At 47.1% G+C, this 19,426-nt stretch overlaps 1 protein-coding gene across 1 annotated transcript in view; it reads left to right on the forward strand.

The window, feature by feature from the left end:
• The first annotated feature begins 8,262 nt into the window (after positions 1 to 8,262).
• Positions 8,263 to 19,426, forward strand: part of LOC135539296 (uncharacterized) — a 12,378-nt gene continuing 1,214 nt past the window's right edge. The window contains exons 1-2 of the mRNA XM_064965121.1: positions 8,263 to 8,404; positions 8,711 to 8,874. Coding sequence (XP_064821193.1) covers positions 8,263 to 8,404; positions 8,711 to 8,874 — 306 coding nt within the window. The remainder of the gene's footprint in view (positions 8,405 to 8,710; positions 8,875 to 19,426) is intronic.

Consider the following 19,426-nt stretch of genomic DNA (forward strand, 5'->3'; position numbering starts at 1 on the left):
CAGAATAGAGGCAGTAGGGATGACCAGGGATGTTCTCTGTTTAGTGAGTCCTCCAGATCAGAGGCAGTAGGGATGACCAGGGATGTTCTCTGTTTAGTGAGTCCTCCAGATCAGAGGCAGTAGGGATGACCAGGATGTTCTCTGTTTAGTGAGTCCTGAGTCCTCCAGATCTGTTTAGTGAGTCCTCAGATCAGAGGCAGTAGGGATGACCAGGGATGTTCTCTGTTTAGTGAGTCCTCCAGATCAGAGGCAGTAGGGATGACCAGGGATGTTCTCTGTTTAGTGAGTCCTCCAGATCAGAGGCAGTAGGGATGACCAGGGATGTTCTCTGTTTAGTGAGTCCTCAGATCAGAGGCAGTAGGGATGACCAGGGATGTTCTCTGTTTAGTGAGTCCTCCAGAATAGAGGCAGTAGGGATGACCAGGGATGTTCTCTGTTTAGTGAGTCCTCCAGATCAGAGGCAGGTAGGGATGACCAGGGATGTTCTCTGTCAGTCCTCCAGATCAGAGGCTGTAGGGATGTTCTCTGTTTAGTGATAGTAGGGATGATCAGGGATGTTCTCTGTTTAGTGAGTCCTCCAGATCAGAGGCTGTAGGGATGATCAGGGAGGTTCTCTGTTTAGTGATTCCTCCAGATCAGAGGCAGTAGGGATGATCAGGGATGTTCTCTGTTTAGTGAGTCCTCCAGATCAGAGGCTGTAGGGATGACCAGGGATGTTCTCTGTTTAGTGAGTCCTCCAGATGAGAGGCAGTAGGGATGACCAGGTATGTTCTCTGTTTAGTGAGTCCTCCAGATCAGAGGCAGTAGGGATGACCAGGGATGCAACCGGCACTTTAGGTGTGTATGGAGAAAGAAGTACATCATTTTCTTTAGGAACGTGAAAGGAAAAGTATAGTAAAGAAAGAGTGTAGAAAACTCCAGTTAACCCCAAAAAACACAACTTAAGTAGTACTTTCAAGTATTTTTACTTATGTACTTTACACCACTGCCGTAAAACGTCTTTAATTCCATTCTGCAGCCAATGGCAACGTCTGCTATACCAGGTAACCCCAATACATCTACTTTACCACCAGGAAACCCACTATACCACCAGGAAACCCACTATACTACCAGGTAACCCAATATACCTCCAGGTAACCCACTATACCACCAGGAAACCCACTATACCACCAGGAAACCCACTATACTACCAGGTAACCCAATATACCTCCAGGTAACCCACTATACCACCAGGTAACCCACTATACCACCAGGACAAACCCACTATACCACCAGGTTTCCCACTATACCACCAGGTAACCCACTATACCACCAGGTAACCCACTATACCATCAGGAAACCCACTATACCACCAGGTAACCTACTATACCACCAGGTAACCCACTATACCACCAAGAAACCCACTAAACCACCAGGAAACCCACCGCTTTTCGGCAAAAGCATGAGAAGCTATTATCTGATAGCATGCAACACCCCGAAATACCTGAAGGGGACGTAAACAAAAGAATTAGCGTAGCCGGCGCTACACAAAACTCAGAAATAAAATATAAAACATTCATTACCTTTGACGAGCTTCTTTGTTGGCACTCCTATATGTCCCATAAACATCACAATTGGGTCTTTTTTCGATTAAATCGGTCCTTGTATACCCAAAATGTCCATTTATGAAGACTGTGTGATCCAGGAAAAACACTGTTTTCTATTTTTTTAACAGTTGCCTATAAACTTTGACAAAAACTTCAAACAACTTCTGTAATCCAACTTTAGGTATTAGTAAATGTTAATAAACAATCAAATTGATCACAGAGCGATCTATATTCAATAGCAACAAGTTTGGAAAACGTAGTCCACTTTCCCCCTTCCATTTATTCCTGCTGTGTACCCGACGAGAGGATGTGCCTATTATTCTATGACCAAGGATTTACCTGCATAGAAATCACAACACTGGCGACATCGTGTGGAAGCTGTAGGAACTGTAAGCCGGTCGCTATCTATTAAACCTTGCAATAGACAATACAGAGACTGTCGGATTGATTTTTTCTTCGTCGATTTTGTGATCAGGTTTCCTTGGGATTTTGACCACGAAACACGTTCTGTTATAGTCACAGACATCATTTAACCAGTTTTAGAAACTTCAGAGTGTTTTCTATCCACACATCCTAATCATATGCATATACTATATTCCTGGCATGAGTAGCATGAGGACTTTGATTTTTAACAGAATGTTGCCCGATCTCTTTTAAGGCTTGATTCTGTCGACAGGCACGGTTCGCTCAGATCAAATGATCACAAGACCAGAGAGTGAAGGACCCACCTTGAATCTGAGTTGAGGCAGTCAGCATTTAGAAATTACACTGAACAAAAAACATCAACGCAACATGTAAAATATTGGTCCCATGTTTCCTCAGCTGAAATAAAAGATCCCAGAAAAAAAGTTTATTTCTCTTAAATTTTGTGTACAAATTTGTTTGCATCCCTGTTTGTGAGCATCTCTCTTTTGCCAAGATTATCTGTCCACCTGACAGGTGAGGCAATATCAACAAGCTGATTAAACAGCACTATCATTACACAGGTGCACCTTGTACTGGGGACAATAAAAGACCATTCTATAATGTGCAGTTTTGTCACACAACACAACTCCACAGATGTCTCAGGTTTTGAGGGAGCGTGCAGTTGGCATGCATTTTTTTTTTTGTATGTTTCTGTGATCAACACATACATATTTGTATTCCCAGTCATGTGAAATCCATAGATTAGGACCTAATGCATTTTTTTTAATTAACTAATTTCCTCATATGAACTGTAACTCAGTCAAATATCGTTGTATGTTGCGTCTCTATTTATGTTAACAATAAATCTGTCTTGTTGGGTAAATGGCTCATAAGTCAGCATTTCACAGTAAAGTCTACACCTGTTGTATATGACGGATGTGACAAATAGAATTGTATTTTATTTGTGTGTGTGGGTGTGATTTAAGAGGCAGCTGGGGCCTGTAGCAGAGGGAAGACTGTTGTTGCTAGGAGACATCAGGGAGAGATGGGTGGAGGAGAGGAGATGGGTGGAGGAGATTGAGAGATGGGTGGGTGGAGGAGATGGAGAGATGGATGGAGAAGAGTTGATGAGAGATGGGAGGAGGAGAGGAGATGGAGAGATGGAGAGGGGTAGGAGATGAGATAGAGAGATGGGGGAATAGGTGGATGAGAGAAGATGGTGAAGGGGAGAGATGGCGAGAGGGTGGAGGAGAGGAGATGGAGAGAGAGTGGAGGAGAGGAGATGGAGAGGGGTACAATATGAGATGGAGGAATGGGTGGAAGAGAGGAGATGGAGATATGGGTGGAGGAATGGGTGGAGGAGAGAAGATGGGGAAAGGGTGGAGGAGAGGAGATAGAGAGATGGAGGAATGGGTGGAAGAGAGGAGATGTAGAGATGGGTGGAGGAATGGGTAGAAGAGAGGATATGGGGAGAGGGTGGAGGAAAGGAGATGGGTGGAGGAGAGGACATGAAACATTGAGAGATGGGTAGAAGAGAGGAGATGGAGAGATGGAGAGGGGTAGGAGATGAGCTGGAGAGTTGGAGGAATGGGTGGAAGAGAGGTGATGGAGAGATGGGTGAAGGAGGGGAGATGGGGAGAGGAGATGGAGAGGGGATAGAGACATGGTGAAATGATGGAGGAGAGGAGAAGGAGGAATGGTGGAGGAGAGGAGGTGGAGGAGAGGAGATGGAGAGGGGTAGGAGGGGACAGAGATATGGTGGAATGATGGAGGAGAGGAGATGGAGAGATGGAGAGGGGTAGGAGATGAGAGGCTGGGCAAACTGTAGAAGAGAGTGAGTGTGTGAGTTTGTGTTTGTGTTTGTGATTTTGTTTGTGTGTTGTGTGTGTGTGTGTGTGTGTGTGTGTGTGTGTGTGTGTGTGTGTGTGTGTGTGTGTGTGTGTGTGTGTGTGTGTGTGTGTGTGTGTGTGTGTGTGTGTGTGTGTGTGTATGCATTCATACATTGGTGAATATGCCTGCATGTCCAGGGTCCATGCAACCTTGATGAGACAACTCACGCAAGATTCCCTCTGCCTCACTGCCTCCACTTAGCCTGCCTTCAGTACCAATACAATTCCCTCTGCCTCACTGCCTCCACTGCCTTAGCCTGCCTTCAGTACCAACACAATGTTGTCTCTGCCTCACTGCCTCCCTCCACTTTAGTACCAACACAAGCTCTGCCTCCCTTCAGTACCAACACAATGTTGTCTCTGCCTCACTGCCTCCACTCTGCTTTAGTACCAACACAATGTTGTCTCTGCCTTCAGCCTGCCTTTAGTACCAACACATGTTGTCTCCTGCCTCCACTTAGCCTGCCTTTAGTACCAACACAATGTTGTCTCTGCCTCCACTCAGCCTGCCTTTAGTACCAACACAATGTTGCCTGCCTCACTGCCTCCACTCAGCCTGCCTTTAGTACCAACACAATGTTGCCTCTGCCTCACTGCCTCCACTTAGCCCAGTACCAACACAATGTTGCCTGCCTTAGTACCAACACAATGTTGTCTCTGCCTCACTGCCTCCACTCAGCCTGCCTTCAGTACCAACACAATGTTGCCTCTGCCTTGCCTCCTCTGCCAGTACCAACACAATGTTGCCTCCCTCACTGCCTCCACTCAGCCTGCCTTCAGTACCAACACAATGTTGTCTCTGCCTCACTGCCTCCACTTAGCCTGCCTTCAGTACCAACACAATGTTGTCTCTGCCTCACTCAGCCTGCCTTCAGTACCAACACATGTTGCCCTGCCTCCACTCAGCCTGCCTTCAGTACCAACACAATGTTGCCTCTGCCTCACTGCCTCCACTTCAGCCTGCCTTTAGTACCAACACAATGTTGTCTCTGCCTCACTGCCTCCACTCAGCCTGCCTTCAGTCCACAATTTGTATCTGCCTCCACTCAGCCTGCCTTTAGTACCAACACAATGTTGCCTCTGCCTCACTGCCTCCACTTAGCCTGCCTTCAGTACCAACACAATGTTGGACAATCAGCCTGAACCAACACAATGTTGCCTCTGCCTCACTGCCTCCACTCAGCCTGCCTTCAGTACCAACACAATGTTGTCACACACCTCCACTTAGCCTCCACTTTGCTTAACGCACTTGTTTCTCTTTCTGTCAAATCAAGGACAATAGGAACAACAGACAAGTGTTTGGCACACACACACACACACACACACACGCACACGCACACGCACACACACACACACACACACACACACACACACACACACACACACAGACACACACACACACACACACACACACACACACACACACGCACACGCACACGCACACACTCACACACATAAACGCACACACTCAACAGTACTCCTCCACGTTGTATGTTATAATGCAACCTTTTTACATTCTCGGAATCACCAAATCAATGTGAAACCCAGTGACCCAGTGGACCCTCAACAGTAACCCAGTGGACCCTCACCAGTAACCCAGTGGCCAACCACCAGTAACCCAGTGGACCACCACCAGTACCCCAGTGGACCACCACCAGTACCCCAGTGGACCACCACCAGTACCCCAGTGGACCACCACCAGTATCCCCAGTGGACCACCACCAGTATCCCCAGTGGACCACCACCAGTATCCCCAGTAACCCAGTGGACCACCACCAGTATCCCCAGTGGACCACCACCAGTATCCCAGTGGACCACCATCAGTAACCCAGTGGACCACAACCAGTAACCCAGTGGACCACAACCAGTAACCCAGTGGACCACAACCAGTAACCCGGTGGACAACAACCAGTATCCCCAGTGGATCCCCAGTGGACCAGTACAACCAGTAACCCAGTGGACAACAACCAGTATCCCCAGTGGACCAACCAGTAACCCAGTGGACCACAACCAGTAACCCGGTGGACAACAACCAGTATCCCCAGTGGACCACCACCAGTAACCCAGTGGACCACAACCAGTAATCCAGTGGACCACAACCAGTTTCCCCAGTGGACCACCATCAGTTACCCAGTGGACCACCACCAGTAACCCAGTGGACCACCACCAGTAACCCAGTGGACCATAACCAGTAACCCAGTGGACCACCACCAGTAACCCAGTGGACCACCACCAGTATCCCCAGTGGACCACCACCAGTATCCTCAGTGGACCACCACCAGTAACCCAGTGGACCACCACCAGTATGCCAGTGGAACACCACCAGTAACCCAGTGGACCACCACCAGTATCCCCAGTGGAACACCACCAGTACCCAGTAACCCAGTGGACCACCACCAATAACCCAGTGGACCACCACCAGTATCCTCAGTGGACCACCATCCCCAGTACCCAAGTGGACCACCACCAGTATCCCAGTGGACCACGATAAGTATCCCAGTGGACCACCACCAGTATCCTTGGTGGACCACCACCAGTATCCTCAGTGGACCACCACCAGTACCCCAGAGGACCACCACCAGTAACCCAGTGGACCACCACCAGTAATCCAGTGGACCACCACCAGTATCCTCAGTGGACCACCACCAGTACCCAAGTGGACCACCACCAGTATCCCAGTGGACCACCAGTATCCCAGTGGACCACCATCCCCAGTGGACCACCACCAGTATCCCAGTGGACCACCATGACCAGTGGTATCCCCAGTGGACCACCACCAGTATCCCAGTGGACCATGACCAGTATCCCAGTGGACCACCACCAGTAACCCAGTGGACCACGACCAGTATCCCCAGTGGACCACCACCAGTATCCCAGTGGACCATGACCCAGTGGACCACCACCAGTATCCCCTATCCCAGTGGACCACCACCAGTATCCCAGTGGACCACCACCAGTACCCAGTGGACCACCACCAGTATCCCCAGTGGACCACCACCAGTATCCTCAGTGGACCACCACCAGTATCCCCAGTGGACCACCACCAGTATCCCCAGTGGACCACCACCAGTAACCCAGTCCCCAGTGGACCACCACCAGTATCCCAGTGGACCACCACCAGTATCCTCAGTGGACCACCACCAGTACCCCAGTGGACCACCCACCAGTGGACCACCACCATAACCCAGTGGACCACCACCAGTATCCCCAGTGGACCACCACCACCAGTATCCCAGTGGACCACCACCAGTATCCCCAGTGGACCACCATCCCCAGTGGACCACCAGTGGACCAGTGACCAGTATCCCAGTGGACCACCACCAGTAACCCAGTGGACCACCACCAGTATCCCCAGTATCCCAGTGGACCACCACCAGTATCCCAGTGGACCATGACCAGTATCCCAGTGGACCACCACCAGTATCCCCAGTGGACCACCACCAGTACCCAAGTGGACCACCACCAGTATCCCCAGTGGACCACCACCAGTATCCCCAGTGGATCCTCAGTGGACCACCACCAGTATCCTCAGTGGACCACCACCAGTATCCCCAGTGGACCACCACCAGTATCCCCAGTGGACCACCACCAGTGGACCACCACCCAGTGGACCACCACCAGTATCCCCAGTGGACCACCACCAGTATCCTCAGTGGACCACCACCAGTATCCCCAGTGGACCACCACCAGTATCCCAGTGGACCACCACCAGTATCCCAGTGGACCACCACCAGTATCCCCAGTGGACCACCACCAGTATCCCAGTGGACCACCACCAGTAACCCAGTGGACCACCACCAGTATCCCAGTGGACCACCACCAACCCAGTGGACCACCACCAGTAACCAGTATCCCCAGTGGACCACCACCAGTGTATCCCCAGTGGACCATGACCACCACCAGTATCCCCAGTGGACCACCACCAGTATCCCCAGTGGACCACCACCCCCAGTGGACCACCACCAGTATCCCCAGTGGACCACCACCAGTAACCCAGTGGACCACCACCAGTATCCCCATTGGACCACCACCAGTATCCTCAGTGGACCACCACCAGTATCCCCAGTGGACCACCACCAGTACCCCAGTGGACCACCACCAGTAACCCAGTGGACCACCACCAGTATCCCCAGGACCACCACCAGTATCCCAGTGGACCACCACCCCAGTGGACCACCACCAGTATCCCAGTGGACCACCACCAGTATCCCCAGTGGACCACCTCCAGTATCCCCAGTGGACCACCACCAGTATCCCCAGTGGACCACCACCAGTATCCCCAGTGGACCACCACCAGTATCCCCAGTGGACCACCACCAGTAACCCAGTGGACCACCACCACCAGTAACCCAGTGGACCACCACCAGTATCCCCAGTGGACCATGATCCCCAGTGGACCACCACCAGTATCCCCAGTGGACCACCACCAGTATCCCAGTGGACCACCAGTATCCCAGTGGGACCACCATCCCCAGTGGACCACCCCCAGTGGACCACCACCAGTATCCCAGTGGACCACCACCAGTATCCCCAGTGGACCACCACCACCAGTGGACCAGTATCCCAGTGGACCACCACCAGTATCCCAGTGGACCACCACCAGTATCCCCAGTGGACCACCACCAGTATCCCAGTGGATCCACCAGTGGACCACCACCAGTATCCCCAGTGGACCACCACCAGTACCCAGTCCAGTAACCCAGTGGACCACCACCAGTATCCCAGTGGACCACCACCAGTATCCAGTACCCCAGTGGACCACCACCAGTATCCCAGTGGACCACCACCTATCCCAGTGGACCACCACACCAGTATCCCCAGTATCCCCAGTGGACCACCACCAGTATCCCAGTGGACCACCACCAGTATCCTCAGTGGACCACCACCACCAGTGGACCACCACCCCCAGTGGACCACAGTACCACCAGTACCCCAGTGGACCACCACCAGTATCCCAGTGGACCACCACCAGTATCCTCAGTGGACCACCACCAGTATCCCCAGTGGACCACCACCCCCAGTGGACCACCACCAGTATCCCAGTGGACCACCACCAGTATCCCCAGTGGACCACCACCAGTATCCTCAGTAGACCACCACCAGTATCCCAGTCAGTGGACCACCACCAGTATCCTCAGTGGACCACCACCAGTATCCTCAGTGGACCACCACCAGTATCCCCAGTGGACCACCACCAGTATCCCAGTGGACCACCACCAGTATCCCAGTGGACCACCACCCCCAGTGGACCACCACCAGTACCCCCAGTGGACCACCACCAGTATCCCAGTGGACCACCACCAGTATCCCCAGTGGACCACCACCACCAGTGGACCACCACCCCCAGTGGACCACCACCAGTATCCCCAGTGGACCACCACCAGTATCCCAGTGGACCACCACCAGTATCCCAGTGGACCACCACCAGTATCCCAGTGGACCACCACCAGTATCCCAGTGGACCACCACCAGTATCCCAGTGGACCACAGGTTGGGAACCACAGTTGTATGAATTAATCTGTGGACCTTATTAGCTGAGAAGGATCCTGTACAGGGCCTCTATAGCAGCATTTCTGAAACTCGGTCCTGGGACTTGATGATTATTTGATTATTTAAATCAGCTGTTTAGTGATAGGTCCAAAACCTAAAGGGGTACAGGGGGTATTTGCATAGAGCAGGGCTGAAATGAGCAAGACTCAGATGTGCCTTTTCTGCCTTAGCGCACCTCTCTAGCTCTCTCTCTCGCTCTCTCTCTAGTTTTCTCACTCTCTCGGTTTCTTTCTCTCTAGCTCTCTCTCTCGCTCTCTCTCTCGCTCTCTCTAGCTCTCTTGCTCTCTCTGTCTCTCTCTAGTTTTCTCACTCTCTCGGTTTCTTTCTCTCTCTCTCTAGCTCTCTTGCTCTCTCTGTCTGTCTCTAGTTTTCTCACTCTCTCGGTTTCTTTCTCTCTCTCTCTAGCTCTCTCTAGCTCTCTTGCTCTCTCTGTCTCTCTCTAGTTTTCTCACTCTCTCGGTTTCTTTCTCTCTCTCTAGCTCTCTCTCTCTCTCTCTCTCTCGCTCTCTCTAGCTCTCTTGCTCTCTCTGTCTCTCTCTAGTTTTCTAACTATCATGTTTGTCTGCTAGCTCACAAACCTCGATAAACCAACTCTAGCTCTCTTGCTCTCTCTGTCTCTCTCAGCCACAGACCTCGGTTTACAACTACCAGGTTAGTCTGTTCTCAGCCTAGACCTCTAAACTCTCTCTGTCTCTCTCTAGTTTTCACAGACCTCGGTTTCTATCAGGTTAGTCTGCCAGCCACAGACCTGATAAACCAGCTATCAGGTTCTCTGTCTCTCTCAGTTTTCTCACAGGTTTCTTTAAACCAACTATCAGGTTAGTCTGCCGCTCTCAGACCTGATAAACCAACTATCATGTTTGTCTGCCAGCCACAGACTTGATAAACCAACTATCAGGTTAGTCTGCCAGCCACAGACCTAATAAACCAACTATCAGGTTAGTCTGCCAGCCACAGACCTGATAAACCAACTACCAGGTTAGTCTGCCAGCCACAGACCTGATAAACCAACTACCAGGTTAGTCTGCCAGCCACAGACCTGATAAACCAACTATCAGGTTAGTCTGCCAGCCACAGACCTGATAAACCAACTATCAGGTTAGTCTGCCAGCCACAGACCTGATAAACCAACTATCAGGTTAGTCTGCCAGCCACATACCTAATCAGATCCAGAACCATCACTGTATATCATGTAGTATGACATGTCTATTGTCTACACACATACACACACACACACACACACACACACACACACACACACACACACACACACACACACACACATACACACACACACACACACACACACACACACACACACACACACACACACACACACACACACACACACACACACACACACACACACACACACACACCATGAGACATGTCTATTGAAGCCATTATCACCCCTGTGACATGTGACATGTCTATACAGATCCACACATGTGATAACATACATACTATACACACAAATACACATGGCTTTTGCGTTGTAGATATGTGGTAGTGGAGTATTGTAATGTTTTAAAAATTGTATAAGTGCCTTAATTTTGACGGACCCCTGGAAGAGTAGCTGCTTTCTTGGAAGGAACTAATGGAGATCCATAATAAACCCCAGGAAGAGTAGTTACTGTCTTGGCAGGAACTAATGAGGATCCATAATAAACCACAGGAAGAGTAGTTACTGTCTTGGCAGGAACTAATGGAGATCCATAATAAACCCCAGGAAGAGTAGCTGCTGCCTTGGCAGGAACTAATGGAGATCCATAATAAACCCCAGGAAGAGTAGTTACTGTCTTGGCAGGAACTAATGAGGATCCATAATAAACCACAGGAAGAGTAGCTGCTGTCTTGGCAGGAACTAATGGGGATCCACTATAAACCCCAGGAAAAGTAGCTGCTGCCTTGGAAGGAACTGATGGGGATCCATAATAAACCCTAGGAAGACAAGCTGCTGGAGTGCCAGGAAAAGTAGCTGCTGCCTTGGAAGGAACTGATGGGGATCCATAATAAATCTGGAGTGCCAGAAGGGTTGATCCGAGCATTCTGTCCTAACAGCAGTGAAGAACCCACGCTACCTGGCTATCATTGGCATGAACATTAGGCTATAACTACCAATGCAAATGGCTCCGATATACGAATATTACAACAGAGGTTATACACGTAACATTAGCTAGCTAGCCATCCAGCCAGCTAATGGTAGCTAGCTAGCCATCCAGCCAGCTAATGGTAGCTAGCTAGCCATCCAGCCAGCTAATGGTAGCTAGCTAGCCATCCAGCCAGCTAATGGTAGCTAACTAGCCATCCAGCCAGCTAATGGTAGCTAGATCGCCATCCAGCCAGCTAATGGTAGCTAGCTAGCCATCCAGCCAGCTGATGGTAGCTAGCTAGCTAATGGTACACTTTAACTTGAAATGAAACAACTTTCTGCCACATTTACAAACATCTAATTTCTCAAAATGTAGCTAGCTAGACTCTCTTACCTGCATACATGGATGGACGCTTCTGCCTCTCTGTCACGGATGCCATGGTTACCCTTAGTTTGAAGATGTAATCTGGAGACAGGTGATTTATACAACAGCTGTCTGTGCTTCATTTCGACTCCGTCGTCAATCAAACGCCAGAAAGCTTCTCCATCTCCTTAGCTATCTCTAATTCCACCGATTTCAAAACTCGGTACTCCAGAGAGTGGAGAGCAACACTACTAAATCTATGACGTTAAAATGCTTGTTTTCTTTGTTCCATCTGACTGCGCAATCCACTGTCTCATCAGCCCAACCAGGCAATTTTTCAAATGTGATCTCCACCATAAAAAGCATCTAGACATTATCTCACATGTACTTACGTGATATCTTTCAAAACAGCTACGTTAGAAAAGACACACTGACCAGTGGCCAATGTTTTAGACAGAAGCGTGCTACATTTGAACAGTTGTATTCATATATTCAGATGGCATACAAGTGTATTATTAAGGCACATGACATTTCAGGTTAATAATGCCTTCAAATGGTTCTCCGGTGAAGTAACGACACGGGACATGCCCCTAGTGTCCTGAAACGGGTCACAAGTGTTCTATTTACAGAGTCCGATCCCATCAACATCTGCAGCGGCATTAAGCTCAGCACCAGGAACTCGTCTTAGTTACCTTTGCTTAATCTTTCCATGAGTCCATGACTAGCAGCGACATATATTGAAGCTAGGCGTAAACATTGTCTGCGTTTTGTTGTCATAGTTGGTGTCTTTATAATAAAAGGCTACAACTTATACTGTAGTTCTCTGTATTATGGAGGCTTAGTTGATTGTTTTGATACAACGGGTGATTCCAATCCTGAAGGCTGATTTGTTAAACCTCATGCCAGCCGGTGTCTATTCTACAAGATACCACCGGCTAAATCTATGACGTTAAAATGCCTGTTTACTTTGTTCCATCTGACTGCGCAATCCAAATCCACTGTCTCATCAGCCCAGCCAGGCAATTTATAAACTTGATCTCCACAATAAAAAGCATAAAAACTGCTGAGATTTGTATAAACCTTGCTGTCTGTCTCTCCAACATTTGAAATATTGTTTCAATATTCAAATTCTATCTCCAGCTGTCACATAGTAGTGAATGTGTCGGGAGTCGAGAAGTGCAGCTAGTTTGCAGTCTTTGCAGCTTCAGTTTGAACTGATTGTGTTAACTGTGTTGTTAGCTAGCTCCTCTGAACATCAGTCCTGACAAGAGAGAACACATTTTCTATGTCTGGTGAAATCAGCTCATTGTTATGGTTGTATCCAAATAAATGTCACAATTGTTTTGGTAAAGCTTGAAGTCTAAATTTGAGAAATGCAGAGTTATTAGTAAGGAAAGGATGGTGTATGTGATTGTCTGGTGCTTGTTGGGGGTGGCTATTGTGCGTGAAGTTTAGTATGCATGATCTATTGACACAAGGGGGATGAGTGGATATAGTACCTTGTTTGAGTGTGTACTGATGGGGAAAAAATGGGGAAAAAAGTGGTAAAATGTTGGCTAATCACTGACTAGTGTACAGTGGTGTGTTTTCATTAACGGCAAGGGAAGTCCTTGTTCAAAAAGAAAATTACCAATATTTTTTTGTTATACACTTAAAAAAATGTAAACACCTACTCATTCCAGGGTTTTTCCTAGTTTTACTATTTTCTACATTGTATGGAATCATGTAGTAACCGAGTAGAATGGTTGTGTTAAACAACTAAAAAACATGGTTTTTATATTTGAGCTGCCCATTTGGTTGATGACAGCCTTGCACACTCTTGGCAATGGTTGTCCTTCAATAGCACGACAATTCTGGTTGATGAGAGGTGTTTCAGACATAATTATGCACCATAGTGTTATTTTTGAATTTTCGAATGGGAGAGTTCAACAAATGATCTCATTGACTCATCTTCCCTGGCTTGATTGAGTCTGTTGGTAATAAAAATGAATAGAGTCATGTTTTGTTGCAATTATTGTGGCCTTTATGTTTCTCCGATTGCACGATTACGCTAGCAGCGAGTAGATATGGTTGTCCTTGTTCAATAGCACGATCACGCTAGCAGCGAGTAGATATGGTTGTCCTTGTTCAACAGCACGATCAAGCTAGCAGCGAGTAGATATGGTTGTCCTTGTTCAATAGCACGATCACGCTAGCAGCGAGTAGATATGTTTGTCCTTGTTCAATAGTACGATCACGCTAGCAGTGAGTAGATATGGTTGTCCTTGTTCAATAGCACGATCACGCTAGCAGCGAGTAGATATGGTTGTCCTTGTTCAATAGCACGATCAAGCTAGCAGCGAGTAGATATGGTTGTCCTTGTTCAATAGCACGATCACACTAGCAGCAAGTAGAAATGGTTGTCCTTTTTCCCTGGCACGATCACGCTAGGAGCGTGTAGATATGGTTGTCCTTGTTCAACAGAGCCATTGGACATGTCTCAACGATGTTCCTGGCTCTGCCAGGACATTGCAGGATATCGAGGTTGACTCATTTTCCCTGGCTTTGTAAAGACTACAGCCTGACAGGAGCCCCCCTGCCTCATATCGAGGTTGACTCATTTTCCCTGGCTTTGTAAAGACTACAGCCTGACAGGAGCCCCCCTGCCTCATATCGAGGTTGACTCATTTTCCCTGGCTTTGTAAAGACTACAGCCTGACAGGAGCCCCCCTGCCTCATATCGAGGTTGACTCATTTTCCCTGGCTTTGTAAAGACTACAGCCTGACAGGAGCCCCCCTTCCTTGTCCTGTTGTGTTCAACCCTTGAAGGCAGGCTTTTAAAAACGGGGGCAGTACTAGCTTTTACAGCTTCACAGGAGCTATGTTAGTGTGTACTCTGTCTATCTGAGAAGGCAAAACAAAAGACAATGGCTGTCTCAGAGAGTACAGGAATGACCGTGCCTTTATGATTCATATTAGTCTTGGAGGAACTATACCTGTGTGTTGTAGCTAGCTAGCTAATGTGTGTCTGTTAGGTGTGTAATACCTTGCATCTTGCTGCTACAGTCGGAATAAAGAATGCTTCTACAACTGCATTGCTTGCTGTTAAGGGTTTTAGTCTGGGATTCTGTTTATTTCTATTCATTTTTAAAAAATACATGTGATTGATTGATTGAGATGTGTAATATTCTACATAGTGCTGCTACAGTAGGAATACAAACAACGATTGAACGTCTAATAGTGTTTTGTTAATATCTTACAGACAATATCGTGGTCGACAGATCATTTTTGGAGTTTGTTCTGCGTGGGAGAAGCTATGCACAGGACAGCTAATCCACTTGCCTGCGTGTGTTGTTAGGGCTAATCCAGCAATTCAAGACAAGATCTGAAACAACCACACAAGAAAGACAAGAAGCTTAATCCCCTCTAGTGAACATGTGACCAAGCTCCTCCTCTAGTGAACATCTGACCAAGCTCCTCCTCTAGTGAACATGTGACCAAGCTCCTCCTCTAGTGAAAATGTGACCAAGCTCCTCCTCTAGTGAAAATGTGCTCCTCCTCTAGTGAAAATGTGACCTAGCTCCTGTAGTGAACATCTGACCAAGCTCCTCCTCTAGTGAACATGTGACCAAGCTCCTCCTCTAGTGAACATGTGACCAAGCTCCTCCTCTAGTGAAAATGTGACCAAGCTCCTCCTCTAGTGAAAATGTGACCTAGCTCCTGTAGTGAACATCTGACCAAGCTCCTCCTCTAGTGAACATGTGACCAAGCTCCTCCTCTAGTGACCATGTGACCAAGCTCCTCCTCTAGTGAACATGTGACCAAGCTCCTCCTCTAGTGAACATGTGACCAAGCTCCTCCTCTAGTGAACATGTGACCAAGCTCCTCCTCTAATTGTCTAGTGACAATTGCTAAACAAACTAAATATTGTTTTAGCCTGGTCTGCCCTTATCAAACTAAATATTGTTTTCTGTCTTTTGATGTTGAATGCCCTTATCAAACTAAATATTGTTTTAGCCTGGTCTGTTTTTGATGTTGAATGCCCTTATCAAACTAAATATTGTTTTAGCCTGGTCTGTTTTTGATGTTGAATGCCCTTATCAAACTAAATATTGTTTTAGCCTGGTCTGTTTTTGATGTTGAATGCCCTTATCAAACTAAATATTGTTTTAGCCTGGTCTGTTTTTGATGTTGAATGCCCTTATCAAACTAAAAATATTGCCCTTATCAAACTAAATATTGTTTTAGCCTGGTCTGTTTTTGATGTTGAATGCCCTTATCAAATTAAATATTGTTTTAGCCTGGTCTGTTTTGATGTTGAATGCCCTTATCAAACTAAATATTGTTTTAGACTGGTCTGTTTTTGATGTTGAATGCCCTTATCAAACTAAATATTGTTTTAGACTGGTCTGATGTTGAATGCCCTTATCAAACTAAATATTGTTTTAGCCTGGTCTGTTTTTGATGTTGAATGCCCTTATCAAATTAAATATTGTTTTATATCAAACAAATTAAATATTGTTTTAGCCTGGTCTGTTTTTGATGTTGAATGCCCTTATCAAATTAAATATTGTTTTAGCTGGTCTGAATGCCCTTATCAAATTAAATATTGTTTTCTGTTTTTGATGTTGAATGCCCTTATCAAACTAAATATTGTTTTAGCCTGGTCTGTTTTTGATGTTGAATGCCCTTATCAAACTAAATATTGTTTTAGCCTGGTCTGTTTTTGATGTTGAATGCCCTTATCAAACTAAATATTGTTTTAGCCTGGTCTGTTTTTGATGTTGAATGCCCTTATCAAACTAAATATTGTTTTAGCTGGTCTGGTCTTATCAAATTAAATATTGTTTTAGCCTGGTCTGTTTTTGATGTTGAATGCCCTTATCAAACTAAATATTGTTTTAGCCTGGTCTGTTTTTGATGTTGAATGCCCTTATCAAACTAAATATTGTTTTAGTCTGGTCTGTTTTTGATGTTGAATGCCCTTATCAAATTAAATATTGTTTTAGCCTGGTCTGTTTTTGATGTTGAATGCCCTTATCAAACTAAATATTGTTTTAGCCTGGTCTGTTTTTGATGTTGAATGCCCTTATCAAACTAAATATTGTTTTAGACTGGTCTGTTTTTTATGTTGAATGCCCTTATCAAACTAAATATTGTTTTAGCCTGGTCTGTTTTTGATGTTGAATGCCCTTATCAAACTAAATATTGTTTTAGCCTGGTCTGTTATTGATGTTGAATGCCCTTATCAAACTAAATATTGTTTTAGCCTGGTCTGTTATTGATGTTGAATGCCCTTATCAAACTAAATATTGTTTTAGCCTGGTCTGTTTTTGATGTTGAATGCCCTTATCAAATTAAATATTGTTTTAGCCTGGTCTGTTTTTGATGTTGAATGCCCTTATCAAATTAAATATTGTTTTAGCCTGGTCTGTTTTTGATGTTGAATGCCCTTATTTGACCGTGGTGTGGATTTGTCACTGAGAAAAAAGGGTTCCAAAATGGTACTTTCAGCTGTCCCTACAGGAGAACACTTCTTGGTTCTAGGTAAAAAAAAAAAAAAACGTTTTGGTTCCAGGGAAAACCATTTTGGGTTTCGTGTAGAACCCTCTGTGGAAACGGGTCTACCGGGAACCAAAAGGGTTCTACCTTGAACCAACAAGGTTTCATCAAAGGTTTACCCTATTGGGTTCTAGATAGCATCAAAGGGTTACCCAATTGGGTTCTAGATAGCATCAAAGGTTTACCCTATTGGGTTCTAGTTAGCATCAAAGGGTTACCCTATTGGGTTCTTGATAGCATCAAAGGTTTACCCTATTGGGTTCTAGATAGCATCAAAGGGTTACCCTATTGGGTTCTAGTTAGCATCAAAGGTTTACCCTATTAGGTTCTAGATAGCATCAAAGGGTTACCCTATTGGGTTCTATTTAGCATCAAAGGTTTACCCTATTGGGTTCTAGATAGCATCAAAGGTTTACCCTATTGGGTTCTAGATAGCATCAAAGGGTTACCCTCATGGGACAGACTAAGAGCCCGTTTACGTTCTAGATAGCGTTTATTTTCTAAGTGTGTATATTGGAGGCAATAAAAGTACAATTAATTAAAGATCAAAGGAAAAGGAAAAGCTTGAATTGATCAGACTGGTTCTCCTATAAACCAACACCTGACAACACTAATGCTGGCTTTAAACCTGAGTTATAGACCAATGACATCTCCAGGTGCTTTGCAAGGAGCCTGATGTGTGTGTGTGTGTGTGTGTGTGTGTGTGTGTGTGTGTGTGTGTGTGTGTGTGTGTGTGTGTGTGTGTGTGTGTGTGTGTGTGCGTGTGCGTGCGTGTGCGTGTGTGTGTGGGTGCGTGCGTGCGTGTGTGTGTGTGTGTGTGTGAGGGTCTTAATAAATGTTTTTCTTTCACCTCTGCTGAAGGTGAATCAGTTTCTCAGAGTGAACAGTCGTTATCAATATTAAAGTTGTCTGAAGCTATTTCACACATGGTTAGCTGAGGCGATGAGACAGTCTCCTGGGGTGGATGTTTAGTAGGGCCTTCCGGAATATTTTCCAGATTCCTAATCACTAGGCAGAGCATATGCCATATGCACTAACACACTATGACATCTCACCCAAGTCATTTGTTTTATTTTCCCCCGATCGAGCATCACTCAGCATCGACGTACCCGCTACAGCCCTTTATGAAACGCTTTGAGAGTTATAATTGGTGAATGTTCAATAATGTCCCCCGGTTGATTCTGCCTCTGCCTGTCTGTCGTGATGTCATCTCTTTTCATGCTTCTGCAGAGGATGGTGTATTTATTTATTTGTGCTTTTTTTTAAAGGGAGAATGGAATCCCATTCCACTGACATTTTTGCATTAATTGAAACATTCTGACAGTGCTTTCCAACTCCGGTCCTCCAGTACCCCAACAGCCAAACTCCAGTCCTCCAGTACCCCCAACAGCCCAACTCCAGTCCTCCAGTACCCCCAACAGCCCAACTCCAGTCCTCCAGTACCCCCAACAGCCCAACTCCAGTCCTCCAGTATCACCAACAGCCCAACTCCAGTCCTCCAGTACCCCCAACAGCCCAACTCCAGTCCTCCAGTACCCCCAACAGCCCAACTCCAGTCCTCCAGTACCCCCAACAGCCCAACTCCAGTCCTCCAACAGCCCAACTCCAGTCCTCCAGTACCCCCAAGCCCCTCCAGTCCTCCAACATCCCAGTCCTCCAACAGCCCAACTCCAGTCCTCCAGTACCCCCATTAGCCCCTCCAGTCCTCCATCAGCCCAACTCCAGTCCTCCAGTACCCCCAACGGCCAACTCCAGTCCTCCAGTACCCCAACAGCCCAACTCCAGTCCTCCAGTACCCCAACAGCCCAACTCCAGTCCTCCAGTACCCCCAACAGCCCAACTCTCCAGTCCTCCAGTACCCCAACAGCCCAACTCCAGTCCTCCAGCACCCCAACAGCCCAACTCCAGTCCTCCAGCACCCCCAACAGCCCAACTCCAGTCCTCCAGCACCCCCATCAGCTCAACTCCAGTCCTCCAACAGCCCAACTCCAGTCCTCTA

Source organism: Oncorhynchus masou, unplaced genomic scaffold (assembly GCF_036934945.1).
Source record: "Oncorhynchus masou masou isolate Uvic2021 unplaced genomic scaffold, UVic_Omas_1.1 unplaced_scaffold_2502, whole genome shotgun sequence".
Lineage (NCBI taxonomy): Eukaryota > Metazoa > Chordata > Actinopteri > Salmoniformes > Salmonidae > Oncorhynchus > Oncorhynchus masou.